Source organism: Rhinopithecus bieti, unplaced genomic scaffold, assembly GCF_001698545.2.
Source record: "Rhinopithecus bieti isolate Rb0 unplaced genomic scaffold, ASM169854v2 scaffold_20840, whole genome shotgun sequence".
Classification (NCBI taxonomy): Eukaryota; Metazoa; Chordata; class Mammalia; order Primates; family Cercopithecidae; genus Rhinopithecus; species Rhinopithecus bieti.
The window spans coordinates 231,554-246,576 of NW_016809955.1; the positions used below are offsets into that span (position 1 = coordinate 231,554).

A 15,023-nucleotide genomic window follows, 5' to 3' on the forward strand; every position below is an offset into this window, starting at 1 on the left:
CTCTGCCATCGTGGTGTGTGCTTGACTCTGCTTCTTGCCATGTCTTCTCACAAGACTTTCAGGATTAAACGATTCCTGGCAAAAAACAAAAGCAAAATCGTCCCATTCTCCAGTAGATTTGGATGAAAATCGGTAATAAAATCAGGTAAAACTCCAAAAGGAGACACTGGAGAAGAACCAAGCTGGGTCTATAAGGAATTGCACATGAAATGGCACATATATTTATGCTGTCTGACGGTCACAATCACATTACCATATCAAGCTGAAAATGTCACCACTATCTGGGGAGTTGAACATTTTTATTGGGAATATATTTTTACTCTCTGAATCTGTTATGAACGCGTTGGTTGGCTGGGTTCAGTAAAAAATATGTGAGACCTTTCATTTCAAAAAAAGAAAGAAAGCAACAGGTTGAGAGAAAGGGAGATAGATGGGAGAAAGATAAACCAGGTAGAGGAAATAGCACACGCAAAGGCACACTGTCTTCACTGTCTAATCTCTCCAATCCTTAACGAACGAAAGAGGCCTTGAGTGGGTCTGGTACTGAAGACTCTCCATTTTATTTCTTCTTGTCCTTCTACCCATCCCTATCTAACATTCATCACAATCCTCATTCGCCTTTCGTATGCCACTCCTCTATTTCCACTGCCGGTCTAATCTAAGCTCCTATTAGCTCTCACTTGGACCATTGCAATAGCTTTCTCTGCTTTCACTCTCTGCCCCCCACCAATCTAAATACAGTTGAGGCCGGGCGCGGTGGCTCACGCCTGTAATCCCAGAATTTTGGGAGGCTGAGGCGGGCGGATCACCTGAGGTCAGAAGTTCAAGACCAGCCTGGCCAACACGGTGAAACTCCGTCTCTACAAAAGTACAAAAATTAGCCGGGCATGATGGTGGGTGCCTGTAATCCCAGCTACTTGGGAGGCTGAGGCACGAGAATCATTTGAATCTGTGAGAGGGAGGTTGCAGTGAGCCGAGATCGCGCCACTACACTGCAGCCTGGGCGACAGAGCGAAACTCCATCTCGGAAAAAAAAAAAAGAAAGAAAAGAAAACTAGCCAGGCGTGGTGACGCCTGTCTGTAATCCAAGCTACTCATAAGGCTGAAGCAGGAGAATCGCTTGAGCCTGGGAGGCGGAGGTGACAGTGAGAGGAGATCACGCCACTGCACTCCAGCCTGGGCGACTTGAGTGAGACCCTGTGTCAAAAAAAGAAAAAAAAAAAAAAAAAACCCAAAACCATTTCTTCCTGCAATCCCAGGACACACACACACACTACTATAATCCTGCCTCAGATGCTCATTCCCAGTTACGAAACAGGGTACTGGAGAAATCACTCTGCCTAACAGTCGCCCCGACTGCTGAGGGCGGGGAATTGTGGAGAGGGCGGGAGAGAATTGCTCAGAACTTGGAAAGCGACTGGCTTAACTCTCAGGGTAGAGACAGCGACGCAAAGAGACGACTGAAAAGATGTGTTCGCCATCGCTTCCGCTCCACCCCGACGTTCGCCTCGACCTTCGATTGGCTGCTCCTCGCACCAGCCACGCCTCAGGGCCGCCCACGTGACCCGATGTCCGCCGTGGGATTGGTTGTTCGGCGAGAGCCACGCTAGGCTGTAAGACCAGAGCCGGGCGGAGAAGCAGAGGAGAGGGACGCGGGAAGCATGTTTGACCTGGGACTGAAATCTGGAGAGCTTGGCTACCTTCATCCTCCTCAGGCCAGAACAGGCTTCCTGAGACAGCCCAGGTCGTAGGAGTTTTACGAGTTAAAAAGCGGGCTGCAGACCCCTTCCTGGGTGTTTGGTTCAAGCCTTGGCTCTGGCCTTACTCTGTCTTCCCGGGAGTTCGTGAGATTCGGACCTTAGATTGTTAGTATTATTTTGAGGGCCTCCTGTGTGTAAGCACAGGTTGTGCGCAGATGGCTGTGCAGAGCGCCATGAGGTAGAGGCTGGGGGAATGAGGGCTTGGAGGTGCTTGAGGTATGGTCTTTACCTACGTGAAATGTTGGAGGTAAGTCGGATTTATAACGTGTTCATGCTTTTATAATCTAGGAGCTTAGGGTTTAGTAGGAACAGTCGCTCATTCAATGAATTAAACGCTCATTGCTGTGTACTAGGCACCATTCCGAGTGCAGTGGCTACAAAGGCCAGTAGAACATAGTCCTGGTTCTTTAGGAACTCTGTGATTGGGCAAGTGGGAGAGAGGGCGGAAAACGTGAACTGGTGAGTTGTTGGCCTGTGATGCGTGCTTTGGTGGAAGAAAGTGCTGTGAGAGAAGGCGGGATGATTGAAGTAATTAGGGACATTTAACGGAAAGTGATATTTGAGTAAAGCTTATTTTTGTTTTGTTTTTTTGTTTTTTTGAGACGGGAGTCTCGCTCTGTCTCCCAGGTTGGAGTGCAGTGGCGCGATCTCGGCTCACTGCAACCTCCGCCTCCCAGGTTCAAGCAGTTCTCTGCCTCAGCCTCCCAAGTAGCTGGGATTACAGGCGCACACCACCATGCCCGGCTAATTTTTGCATCTTTAGTAGAGATGGGGTTTCACCATGTTGGCCAGGCTGGTCTTGAACTCCTGACCTCGTGATCCACCCACCTCGGCCTCCCAAAGTGCTGGGATCACAGGCGAAAGCCACCGCGCCCGGTCTTGAGTGAAGTTTAAAAAGTATACTTAGGGTGGGTATTTATCCCTCCACGAAAGCGCCTTTTACTCAGCCAGCACACAGCCATCCCTTTGCCGTTCCAGATGCCTGACTGGGACCTTGCTTATGGATGTGTGAGCTTTTAATCCCTGGCTGTCATCTCACCCCCTTCAACCTAAACTTGGGATGATTACTCTTGACCCGTTTTTTGAGTGATAAGGCAAATCTCCCCACACCTGGGTTGTGGGGAGAAGGCAGGTAGAACAGTGCTAGTTTCTCGTTGCTGTTATTTTATGGTAACTATACAGCATTTTAAAGTTATATACTCTGTGTGTGTGTGTGTGTGTGTTTTTTTTTTTTTTTTTTTTTGAGACGGAGTCTCGCTCTGTCACCCAGGCTGGAGTGCAATGGCCGGACCTCAGCTCACTGCAAACTCCGCCCCGGGGTTTACACCATTCTCCTGCCTCAGCCTCCCAAGTAGCTGGGACTACAGGCGCCCGCCACCTCACCCGGCTAGTTTTTTTTTGTATTTTTTAGTAGAGACGGGGTTTCACCGTATTAGCCAGGATGGTCTCGATCTCCTGACCTCGTGATCCGCCCGTCTCGGCCTCCCAAAGTGCTGGGATTACAGGCTTGAGCCACCGCGCCCGGCCATACTCTGTGTTTAAATATCCCCTTTAAAAAGCCTGAACTATGTAACAATCTAGATGTGACTATCTTACTGTTTTCCCACAAACTAAGAATCCAAATAAATGTTAAAAATCTTTAAAAAAAAAAAAGTATACTTAGGTTTTCTCCCCATCGAAAGGGGTGGAGAAGGCACTCCAGGAACTAGGAAGGCGTACCTGCCGTCATGTGGCTGGAGCACATGGGAGGTTTGCCCAGCTGACGATGGAGCAGATAGGGAGGGATTAGACTTGTAAAGATCTTGAATTACATGGTAGGCTGGCTGTCTGGATCTTAAATACAAAGTGAAATAGGTACCAGAAAATAGATATTAACGTGCTTTCATAACTCAGAAGGAGGACAGGTACCTCCTGTTGGATTGATGAAAAAAGGCTTCATGCAAAAGATGGCATTTTGGAGGGTTGCAAACTGCAGAGATGGGATTTTGAAGTACAGAAAGGATTTCTACAGAGGAGAAAAGACTTTGTAGATGGAGGGCATAAGGTCAAATAGAGCCAATATGAGGACTAAGGAAAATCTGGGTTGATTAGACTGTAAGATATGTTTGAAGGCCAGGTGCGGTGGCTCATGCCTGTAATCCCAGCACCTGGGAGGCCAAGGCAGGTGGATCACTTGAGGTCAGGTAAGACCAGCCTGGCCAACATGGGGAAACCCCGTCTCTACTAAAAATACAAAAATTAGTTGGGCATGGTGGCTTATGCCTGTTATCCCAGCTACTTTGGAAGCTGAGGCAGGAGAATCTCTTGAACCCAGGAGGCTGAGGTTGCAGTGAACCGAGATTGCACCACTGCACTCCAGCCTGGGTGACAGAGCGAGACTCTATCTCAGAAAAACAAAAGACATGTTTGGTTTATTTATGGTGTATTTAAGGATAAATTTGGGTCTGTTTTGAAACATCTTGATTGCTAAACAAAGTCATGGGACTTTATATCCTAGACCGTGGGAAGCAATTGAATGCTTGTGAGTAGTGAGTAATGACTTAATCACACCTCCATATATAAGGGTTAGTATGTTTGTAAGATTCAAAGTACATTGAATGGGAGAGAAACTGGAGGCAGGAGGCCCATTGAGATAGCAGTGTTGTCTGCCAAAAGGAACGTGGGTTTTAGAGTCAAGCACTCATTGGTTTAGAGCTTGACTTTGCTCACAAGTTTCATTATTTCTGGCAGATTTATTTAAATTATTAAGCTCTCTCAGCCTCTGTTTTCTTATTTCTTTCTTTCTTTTTTTTTTTTTTTTTTTTTTTTGAGATAGGGTCTAGCTCTTGTCGCCCAGGCCGGAGGGCAGTGGTGCAATCTGAGCTCACTGCAACCTCCGCCTCCCAGGTTCAAGCTATTTGTCCTGCCTCAGCCTCCTGAGTAGCTGGCATTACAGACACCTGCTACCACGCCCGGCTAATTTTTGTACTTTTAGTAGAGACAGGTTTCACCATGTTGGCCAGGCTGGTCTCGAACTCCTGACCTCAGGTGATTCACCCGCCTTGGCCTCCCAAAATGCTGGGAATACAGGCATGAGCCACCACGCCCAGTCTCTTATTTCTAATGTGTACTCATTTCACCTGTAGATGATAAGCTAAAAGGTCAAGCATAACCCTTGTGTAACAGGCACTTCATAAGTTACTTTCCCTCTTTTGAGACAAAGATTCAGTCTATCGCCCAGGCTGGAGTGCAGTGGCACAATCTTGACTCAGTGCAACCTCTGCCTCCCTGGTTCAAGCGATTCCTGTGCCTCAGCCTCCCAAGTAGCTGGAATTACAGGCGTCCACCACCACACCCAGCTAATTTTTGTATTTTTAATAGAGATGGGGTTTCACCACATTGACCAGGCTGGTCTGGAACTCCTGGCTTCAGGTGACCTGCCTGCCTCAGCCTCCCAAAGTGCTGGGATTACAGGTGCGAACCACTGCGCCCAACCTAGTTTTTCCTCTTTATAGAGCTTAGTTGCTGAATGGTGAACACAGACCAACAGCTGTCAGTTTTAACTAGGGAATATCAGTCTATTGATGTTGAGAGATGGCTGAAGGCAGTATATGGTGGCCCCAGAATTTTTAGATACTGACGATATCATTTTGAAAGTCTGGAGAGGCCAGGTGGGGTGGCACACACTTGTAATCCCAGCACTTTGGGATGCTGAGGTGGGCAGATCACTTGAGGTGAGGAGTTCAAGACCAGCCTGGCCAACATGGCAAAACCCCATTTCTACTGAAAATACAAAAATTAGCTAGGCCTGGTTGTGCATGCCTGTAATCCCAGCTACCTGGGAGGCTGAAGTAGGACTGCTTGAACCCAGGAGGCAGAGGCAAAAGTGAGCTGAGATAGCACCACTGCACTCTAGCCTGGGTAACAAGAGTGAGAATCCGTCTCAAAAAATAAAATAAAGAGGCCGGGCGCGGTGGCTCATGCTCATAATCCCAGCACTTTGGGAGGCGGAGGAGGGCAGATCACAAGGTCAGGAGTTCAACACCAGCCTGGCCAATAGGGTGAAAGCCCATCTCTACTTAAAAAATACAAAAATTAGCTAGGCGTGGTGGTGCTCACCTGTAGTCTCAGCTACTCGGGAGGCTGAGGCAGGAGAATCACTTGAACCCAGGAGGCAGAGGTTGCAGTGAGCCAAGATTGCACCACTGCACTCTATCCTGGGCGACAGAGTGAGGGAGTGGAGTGGAGAGTGGAGTGGAGTCGAGGTCAGCTTTTTCATTCACAAATTGATTTTTCAGATTGTGAATTACCCATGCTTCACCTTGCTTTCTTTATCTTCCATGTCCTTCCTCATTAGTAAATCTAAAGGTAGGACCCTAAAGAAAAATGAAATTGAACCTTTTATTTAGTTGTTACTGAAAAAATATAAATCTGGTAATCATACCTCAAGTTCTCTTTCCAGCTCTGCAGTTAATTTCCTATGGATCTTTGGCAAATCATAGCCTCTCTGGGTTCTTGGACTCTTCAGATAGAAGATTCTGGTTTAAAAACTTTTATGACTATAATTTTAATCTTTGTTGGCAGAAGAATTATAAATCAAATTGCATATTAAATGAACTGGAATTTATAAAGAAATTTAGTAGAAAATCTTTTCTAGGCCGGGCGTAGTGGCTCACGCCTGTAATCCCAGCACTTTGGGAGGCCAAGGCTGGCAGATCACTTGAGGTCAGGAGTTTAAGATCAGCCTGGCCAACATGGTGAAACCCCGTCTCTACTAAAAATACAAAAATTAGCTGGACGTAGTGGCACATGCCTGTAGTCCCTGCTATTCTGGAGGCTGAGGCAGGAGAATTGCTTGAGCCCAGGAGGCAGAGGCTGTAGTGAGCCGAGATTGTGCCACTGCACTCCAGCCTGGGAAACAGTGAGACTCCGTCTCAGAAAAAAAAAAAATTTTTTCTAGGCCAGGTACAGTGGCTTACACCTGTAATCTAGCATTTTGGAAGGCCAAAGAGGGAGGATCACTTGAGCCCAGCAGTTCGAGACCAGCCTGGGCAACATGGCAAGACCCTGTCTCTACAAAAATTTTTTTTTAATTACCTGGGTGTGGTGGTGCTCACCTGAGATGTCAGCTACTCAGAAGGCTGGGGTGGGAGGATAGCTTGAGCCCAAGCAGTCTGAGGCCACAGTGAGCCATGATCATGCCACTGCATTCCAGGTTAGGTGACAGGGCAAGACCCTGTCTCCACAAAAAAGACATAAATTTAAAAAAAAAAAAAAGAAGAAAGCATATTTTCTAAAGCTTTTGCTTTTGAACTAGGCTAAGGGTAGGCTTATAGACTCAAGCCTGTGATCCCAAGGTTTTGGGAGGTCAAGGCGGGAGGATCACTTGAAGCCAGGAGTTTGAAACCAGCCTGGGAAACATACCAAGACCCTGTCTCTACAAAAAATTTAAAAAGACTTCACCAGGGGTGGTGACGTGCACCTGTAATCCTAGCCACCTGGGAGGATCGCCTGAGCCCAGGAGTTTGAGACTACAGTGAGCCATGATCACACCACTGCACTCCAGCCTGGTTGACAGAGTGAAACCTTGTCTCAAAATAAAAAATAAAAATAAATATTCATTGAAAACAAGTCAGGCATGGTGACTCACACCTGTAATCCAAGCACTTTGGGAGGCTAAAGAGGGTGGATTGCTTGAGTCCAGGAGTTTGAGAACAGCCTGGCCAACATGGTAAAACCCTGTCTCTACAAAAAGTACAAAAATTAGCCACGTGTGGTGGCCTGTGGCTGTAGGCCCGGCTACTTGGGAGCCTAAGGTGGGATGATCACCTGAGCCTGGGGAGGGTTGAGACTGCAGTGAGCCATGATCAGGCCGTTGCACTCCAGCCTGGGTGACAGAGTAAGCCCCTGTCTTAAAAAAAAAAAAAAAAAAGAAAAGAAAGAAATATTAATTAGAAACCCATGGTTGAAACTTACCTGAATAGAAGGCTTTATTTTTCTCATAGGTAAGGCTGTGTTTTCTTGGATGTGAAACTAGGGCACTGGGTTGCTCTTAGGTAATACAAGGAAATGAAATGCAGCGATGCGATGATGAGTGAAGTAGTCTGACCTGGTATTGCCATTGCTTCAGTGTTGGCTTTGACCAGGGTATGATCTCTTAATCTTCTCTCTGAGCTGATTCTGGTTGTGGTTTTTCCACACGGGTGTGTTGTATCCCGTTTGGACACTGGTTTTATCATATTTAAGATGTTTCTTTTATGTTCGTTTGAATTACTGATACTCAGTTTTCCTTCTTAGGTTGAGATGAAAAATCTTGCTTTGGATTCTTCACGGAGGACTACATCATTTCAACCCTGAATCTGGCTCAATTCTATTATTCACTTATTACTGCATTTAAAACGTTTTATTGGCTGGGTGCAGTGGCTCATGCCTGTAATCCCAGCACTTTGGGAGGCCAAGGCGGGTGGATCACTTGAGGTCAGGAGTTCAACACCAGCCGGGCCAACGTGGCAAAACCCTGCCTCTACTAAAAATACAAAAATCATCTGGGTGTGGTGGCGTGCACCTGTAATCACAGCTACTTGGGAGACTGAGGTGGCAGAATTGTTTGAAACCAGGAGGTGGAGGTTGCAGTGAGCCGAGATCACGCCACTGCACTCAAGCCGTGGCAACAGAGTGAGACTCTGTCTCAGTAAAAAAAATAAAAAAAAAAAAATGTTTAATTAACCATGATATTTGCTTTAGTAAAACCTTTGAGGTTTAACAAGAATTTTAAAATCCATTACACTTTTCTTATGGCATATAAAAGTTTAAATTTTTTTTTATTGTCTCAGCTAACATCATAAATGCCTTAATGTTAAAATCCATGGAATATTCTATTTAAAGTTTTAGCTTTATCACCTCTGTGCTATCAGAGAATGCTTTGAATTGGTAAAATGAGTTAAAAGTATTGGAAAACACCTGTGTCAGCAGAGGCTCTCAAAAATCATTTTCATCCTTCCTCGTCTAGTGATGACTTTTTTTTTTTAAACCATGTTTTCACCAGCCTGCCAATCCAATGGCATAGATGCTCCTACATAGGCAACTTAAATGTTTCTTAAGTTGATGCAAGGTATTTTGCATGAGGCTGAATTCTTATTGTTGGAGCAGAGGATTTTTGTTCCAACAACTGAATTGGCAAAATGTCAATATAAAATACCTCAAAAGTCAACGGTAGTCTGAATGAAAATTTATTTTAAACACCTCAAGTAATCTTTACATTTCTACAAAATCATAACAACATGGAAGTTCTTTTCCAGAAACATTTATTCTTAAAATCTACTTAAATGTTTCATAGAAACTTTAGTAATAACCAGAATAATTCATGACCGTTTAGCAAACTCCAAGCAGCAAGCAGAAAGAACTTATTAAAATATCCTTTCTTTACACAATTAGATTAGTATTTTGCTTCACATCTTCATTGCTTGTTAGCTTTGCAAAAATACAGGAATCTTCAGACTAGTCTCTTTGTAACACTCAACCCCAGAAAGATAAGGAGAGCTCATACAGGAATATCCCTAAATATCCTGAATATCCAACTTTTAAGATATCCTTTTTTTATCCTTAATGGGTCACAGTATATGGAAGGAGCTTTTTTTCCTCCCTAAAGTGTTTCTAAGCATTTCTATCAAGAGCAGGTCTACATTTCTTATCGTTTGCAAACTGATGAAATTTCCACCTTACGGACAGGCAGGTAAATGCTTTCTTTTCTAAAAAGGCTTGCTAACACCTCACTGTTCACTTTATTTTTTATGCGGTCTAACCTGGGTTTTTCCCAAGAGCTTCTGTACTTCTTATATTTTAAGGAAAGGGATAGACAAAAACTTGTGTACTCATTATTGTTTAATCTCTACACTGGCCCTCATATCCCCTGCCAGTCCTGATTCTTCTACTTTAAGCAGTTTGGTCAACTGTAAGTAGGGTTCTGGAGAGCAGGCTAAAAGGTTAGGATCAAATGGGCATATCCTTTTAAAGAAATCCATATAGTCATTTAAAGTTCATATAGTTATGAATTGAGGCTGAGAAGTGTCAACTTAGTACCATACTGAAACCAGCTCTGTGGCATTATAGTGCAATACTTTTGTTGTGAGGATAAGACACAATTCCCTTTCAGTTCTCGGGGGAGTAGAGTTTAATCAGATGTTGTATTTCTGTTGGATAACCTGTGATGGGACAAGCTTGGTGACTCCTCACATAATGAAACACACAGCGGTAACAAAACACATAGCCAGAAGTGGCAAGAACAGTATCATTCACCCGGGTTTTACGACACAGTGGGCACACAGTCTTCATTTTGGGTAAGAGGGGAGAATCAGAGTTATAGTCTAGGTGTACAGGTGGTGGTGGAGTAGGCAGGGCAGTCAATGACTTGATGGTTTCTTGATTTTCAGATGAGTACCACCAGTCAAGGAACTGCAAGAAGAATACACCCACAGAAAGGCCAGTAGACAGGGATAAGGCAACACCCCCCACAGCTTTCTTCAGAGCTGACTTCATCTTCTCACTAACACTGTTGGGAGAAAAGAACAAGGAGGCAAAGAGAGAAACTTTATTTAGGTTAATTACAAAGTGACTAACATAAATGCAGTTCTTACATTTTTCATCAGAATCACTGGGACTGAATGGTTGGTAGACTATCTCCTTAAGGATCTATTCTAAATGATTCTTTATAATTTACAGTATTTTAGGGGCATAGGAGCTAAGCTCTGTTTTTAGTAACATGATTAGGGTTTGGTTTTGTGTTTTGAAAGAGAAATTAGTAGAGAATTTGATTATATAGATCTCCCTTTTTTCAGTGGAAGATAGTGATCTAGAAAAAAAAAATTCACTTAACAAAAAACTTCGCAGTATTGAGGAATGTATATATTTGAACTTGTAGGAGAATATAAATATGAACTAGAAGGAGCACAACAACAACATGATTAAGAGCACAGTCTTAGGCTGGGTGCAGTGGCTCACAGAGCACAGTCTTTAGAATTGTATTGATTTGGCTTGAATCCCAGCTCTGCCACCTTCTAGCTATGTAGCTACATGACCTTGGCAAGGTACTTAACTGCTTGGGTTTAGTTTCCTCAACTGTGAGCTAATACATTTACTTCATTGGGTTGTGTTGAGGATTAAGATAATGCACGTAAAGAAAGCACGTAGCCCAGGATCTGGGACATAGCAAGTATGCACTAAAGTATACCTAGTATGATAAAGGTTACCAGGATGACAGTCCTTATTTTATGGACACAAGGAATAGCTTTTCTGTGACTTTATGCAATACCACAAAGTTAACAGGTGAATTTCACAAAACTGGAATAAGATTTTAGAATTTACTAACTAAAGATCTTTTGGAAATGTTAAGGCCTTACCTTCTGGCTGGCTGCTGCATCATGCTGGCCTTAGCTGGTTTGTGCTCCAGAGCTTGTATATCCTGAACTGTCAGTCGACCTAGCCGAACTCCAGCCAGCCTCAGCAGTGGTGAGTGATGCTGAGCTTTTCCTAGGATGTATCGAAGTTGTTGTACAAGAAACCATCCTTCCCAGGCCATATTCACAAATGGGTAGGCTGCCAGGAAGGCTCTGTAAAATCGTTTCCAGCGGGAAGAAGGGGGATGAATAGAATATTCATCCTCTTCTCTCAGGCTGGAAACCAGCTTCTCCAGCTTCACTTTCAGATAGGGAAGAAGAACCAGGACCATAATTGATTTCCAAAGCTGCTTCTTTGGGAGACCAGCGCTAGCCAGTCTCTGAGACTTGTGAGTGTCCCCCATTACAATTCTCTTTAAGCCATAAAAGTTTTCAGAAAATGAGGCACTGGTTCTAGACAGGTAATGCTGCTGGACCAGAAGATCTAGCAGAGTAAAGATTTCATCAAACCACCTCCACAAGAAGCCATAGTGGGTGGGATTTGATTCTGCAAGAACCTAAAGCAAAATAAAGCAGTAAGTAAAATTCATTCCATTACACAAGTTCCACACTTTCTATTTACATTCCCCCTTTTCCTCTAAAGTCTATACATTTTGTCTTAAGTCACTTTTGGACCCTGAAGTGCTGGGTGTTCAGTACAGGTCTCTACACATAACAGAGACTCAACAACTCTTAAGTCATGGGATACAAGTTATTTGCAAATTGGCTATTTCAAACGCTAGGCCACCAAATAAGCACAAATTATTCGTTGGTTTTTACCCAGTGGTCCCTAAAACCTTTCCAAGAATTAATACCTTACCTTTACCACATGCTGAAGAGCGGGTCTCACTGCTGTCATTAAACTGTCCTGTGCTACCACCTCAAAGATGGATGGCTGGTCATCGGCTACAGAAGCAGTTGTGATGTGAGCCCCGTGCTCAGCCATAGCTTCCTGTGTGTACTGGCTTTCACTTTTCCCACAAACTCTCTCGTGAGCATGAACTTTTTCGGGAGGAAGGGTATCAGATGCGTGCTTAGTCTTAAAGGTAAACTTTCTGCATGATCTCTGAAACTCGAAACAATCTTAAGGACAAAAATGAACTGGGAAAAAAAGACCTGTTCTGGAGGCGGAGGGGAGTCTCAAGAAGGTTAAGAACAAAGTTAACTCGGACCTGGGTGGAAGTGGTATGTGCGAGGGTGTAACTTGTCAAATGCTGCACCTCAAGGCAGAGCGTGACGGGGGGACGCGATGCTCTCGAGCTGCGAACCAGAAAACCCCCCTCCCCTCCAATCGTGAGAGCTCAAAAGCCAGCCGACTCTAAGGATTCAGTCGTGCCACTGTAAGCCGGGACATGAAGGCTAGCTCCAGCTGTTGGCTTTGAGCATCCCCGCCTGCGCCCGTCCTTGCTCGCTGACCCCACGCGAGGCGCAAAGAACCCACGACGCCACGTTTGAAGGGAGGTCTCCGCTTTATGACAGAAGCCGCACCCGGAAATAGAAATAGAAACCACCGGGACCTCAGGGACGCCTGGCGGAAGAGAGGCACTCTAGTCCCGAATGCGGCCCGGAAACCGGAACTAGAGAACTCTATGACCCATCCGAACTTCCGCTCCCGCCCCGCTGAAATAGAAGAGGGTTCTTGCGGTCTGGTTCTGGCTATGAATATTCAGCTGGTTTGCTTTAGTTTTCGTAGCTGGGTCTGCGTGGTAGCCTCGCTGGAAAGCTACAGCTCTGAACCTCTCTCTGCGAGGTCTTTTTGACAAGCTGTTTGGGGCACCGCGCAGACGTCTGGCGCCGGGAGCCAGAGCTCCGGCCAGTTGCTGAGCCCTGTGTTCCTCCTGCAGGCGATGGAGCTAGGGGCGGAGGGAGGAAGGGAATCTGGAGGTGGAAAGGACTTTGCTGTACACGCGCGGCAGGGATGGTGGTTTATTTATATGTCTTCGCCTTCCAGAAAGGATTTAAAGCGACAAAGCAGGAGATAGGAGCCTTAGATTTATTGCCGCCAATTTTAAGGAAAGATGATTGGATTGAGAAAGGTTCATGCTTGTTCCTCGGTACTTGAGACGGTTAATTTTCATCCAAGCTGGTAGTTTAACGTCTTCCAAGTTTTGGCTATATTCAAGCATAACTCCATGCTCTTGCTATACTGGAAGAAAATGGTCTCCGTCCTTGAACACAGTTGGATATGTCACCACCAGCGATGTGAATACAGTGCTAAAACAGGGAGCTTTATGAATTGTAACTAGCATGCACTGGGGACACTTAACAGAAAGGTTCCTTTCATGCCGTTTTTATGCCAAAACGAATGTGATTTACCTTAAGGTTTGTAAAGTACTTTTATGTTATGTACAGCTTTGTCTCACTGGAGTTGGCTGACACAGGCTTATGAGAGTTCCACCTCTCCTTCCTTCCTCTGGGAAGTGCCACCTCTGGGCTAAATAACTGGGAATAGAAGGTATTGTTTACTGCCCTAGAGGCCCTTGTGTTATAAAAATAATTGGTTTGCATAATGAGAACCCTCAAAAACAAGGTTTGGATTTAGTTACTCCAATAGGAGAGAAAATCTTGCAAATCGTCCTTAATTATAGCTATAAAAAGTGTTTTTTACTCTACCAAAATCCATCATATTGATACATGATTTTTACCTTGCAGAGTTTTAAGACTAGACATAGTTTATTGATATAAAGCACCTGGATACATATTAGGTGCTTGTTTAATAGTAACTGTTATGTGCAAGCTTTTCTTAAGTGAATAGCAAATATACAAAGTTGAGAAGTAGCATCAACTAAATCAGGAAATTAAACATTTTTATCAGGGATCTTTGGTTACAAGCAAAAGAAACAGGCTAATTTAAACTAAAACGGAATTTTAGTTTAGAAGTGTATGGAGTAGCTCACAAAAATAAGTAAAGCCGGCCCTGAAAGAATAAGAAAGTAACAATACTATTGGGACTGCCTAACAAGAATTAGAAGTACTTATCCAGGCAACATTGTTGGCAATGAACGAGCTTCCACTAATTTCTGTTTGTGTGTATGCTCATGATACAAATTTCGACGGACCTCTCGGTTCAAGTTCCCTCTCCACCCTCTCTTTTACTCTTAGCTAGGGGAAGGCAAGATGTCTTGATTGACAGTCCCATGGAAGTACTCCAGAAGTTAACTAAATGAATGGCGTAAGAAAAAGGAGACCGGGCACGATGACTCACGCCTATAATCCCAGCACTTTGGGAGGCCGAGGCGGGTGGATCACCTGAGGTCGAGTTCGTGACCAGCCTCACCAACATGGAGAAACCCCGTCTCTACTAGAAATACAAAAACTCAGCCGGGCGTGGTGACACGTGCCTGTAATCCCAGCTACTCGGGAGGCTGAGGCAGGAGAATCTCTTGAACCCAGGAAGCGGAGGTTGTGGTGAGCCGAGATTGCGCCATTGCACTTCAGCCTGGGTGACAGAACGAGACTCTGTCTCCAAAAAAAAAAAGAAAAGAAAAGGAAAGGTAGGGCCAGGTACAGTGACTCCTACCTGTACTCCCAGCACTTTGGGAGGCTGAGACACGTGGATCATTTGAAGTCAGGAGTTTGAGACCAGCCTAGCCAACATGGCGAAACCATCTCTAAAAATACAAAAATTAGCTTGGAGTGGTGGTGCAGGGGTGGCGGTTCAAGGCTGAGGCAGGAGAATCGCTTGAACCCAGGAGGCGGAGGTTGCAGTGACCTGAGATCACACCACTGCACTCCCGCCTGGGGAACACAGCAAGACTCTGTCTCAAAAAAAAAAAAAAATTTTTGCAAGTCGAATAAGAGGTCTGGGAGGCCCAACTCTTTTAGACTGGATGATCGGAATGTCCTTCTGAGG

At 44.8% G+C, this 15,023-nt stretch overlaps 1 protein-coding gene and 1 long non-coding RNA gene across 2 annotated transcripts; one reads left to right on the top strand and one right to left on the bottom strand.

Annotated features, from left to right (window-relative positions):
• Positions 1–1,608: 1,608 nt before the first annotated feature.
• LOC108541449 (uncharacterized) lies at positions 1,609–8,471 on the top strand. Its single transcript, XR_001888966.1, has 2 exons — positions 1,609–2,007; positions 8,037–8,471. It is a non-coding gene; the product is annotated as an uncharacterized LOC108541449 (long non-coding RNA).
• A 481-nt stretch (positions 8,472–8,952) lies between these two features.
• On the bottom strand, positions 8,953–13,417 carry PEX12 (peroxisomal biogenesis factor 12). Its single transcript, XM_017890988.1, has 3 exons — positions 11,991–13,417; positions 11,135–11,688; positions 8,953–10,287 (listed from the first exon to the last, which is right to left on the bottom strand). Exons 1-3 carry the CDS (start codon positions 12,114–12,116, stop codon positions 9,888–9,890), a joined length of 1,080 nt encoding a protein of 359 aa, XP_017746477.1. The 5' UTR covers positions 12,117–13,417; the 3' UTR covers positions 8,953–9,887.
• Positions 13,418–15,023: the final 1,606 nt, after the last annotated feature.

What these genes read in the sequence shown, in the direction of transcription:
- PEX12 (XM_017890988.1), bottom strand. Translation starts at nt 12,116, where the DNA reads ATGGCTGAGCACGGGGCTCACATCACAACTGCTTCTGTAGCCGATGAC. An exon ending in CTCTTCAGCATGTGGTAAAG is followed by an intron (nt 11,689 to 11,990) that starts GTAAGGTATTAA and finishes ATTTTGCTTTAG; the next exon opens with GTTCTTGCAGAATCAAATCC. An exon ending in ATGCAGCAGCCAGCCAGAAG is followed by an intron (nt 10,288 to 11,134) that starts GTAAGGCCTTAA and finishes TTCTCCCAACAG; the next exon opens with TGTTAGTGAGAAGATGAAGT.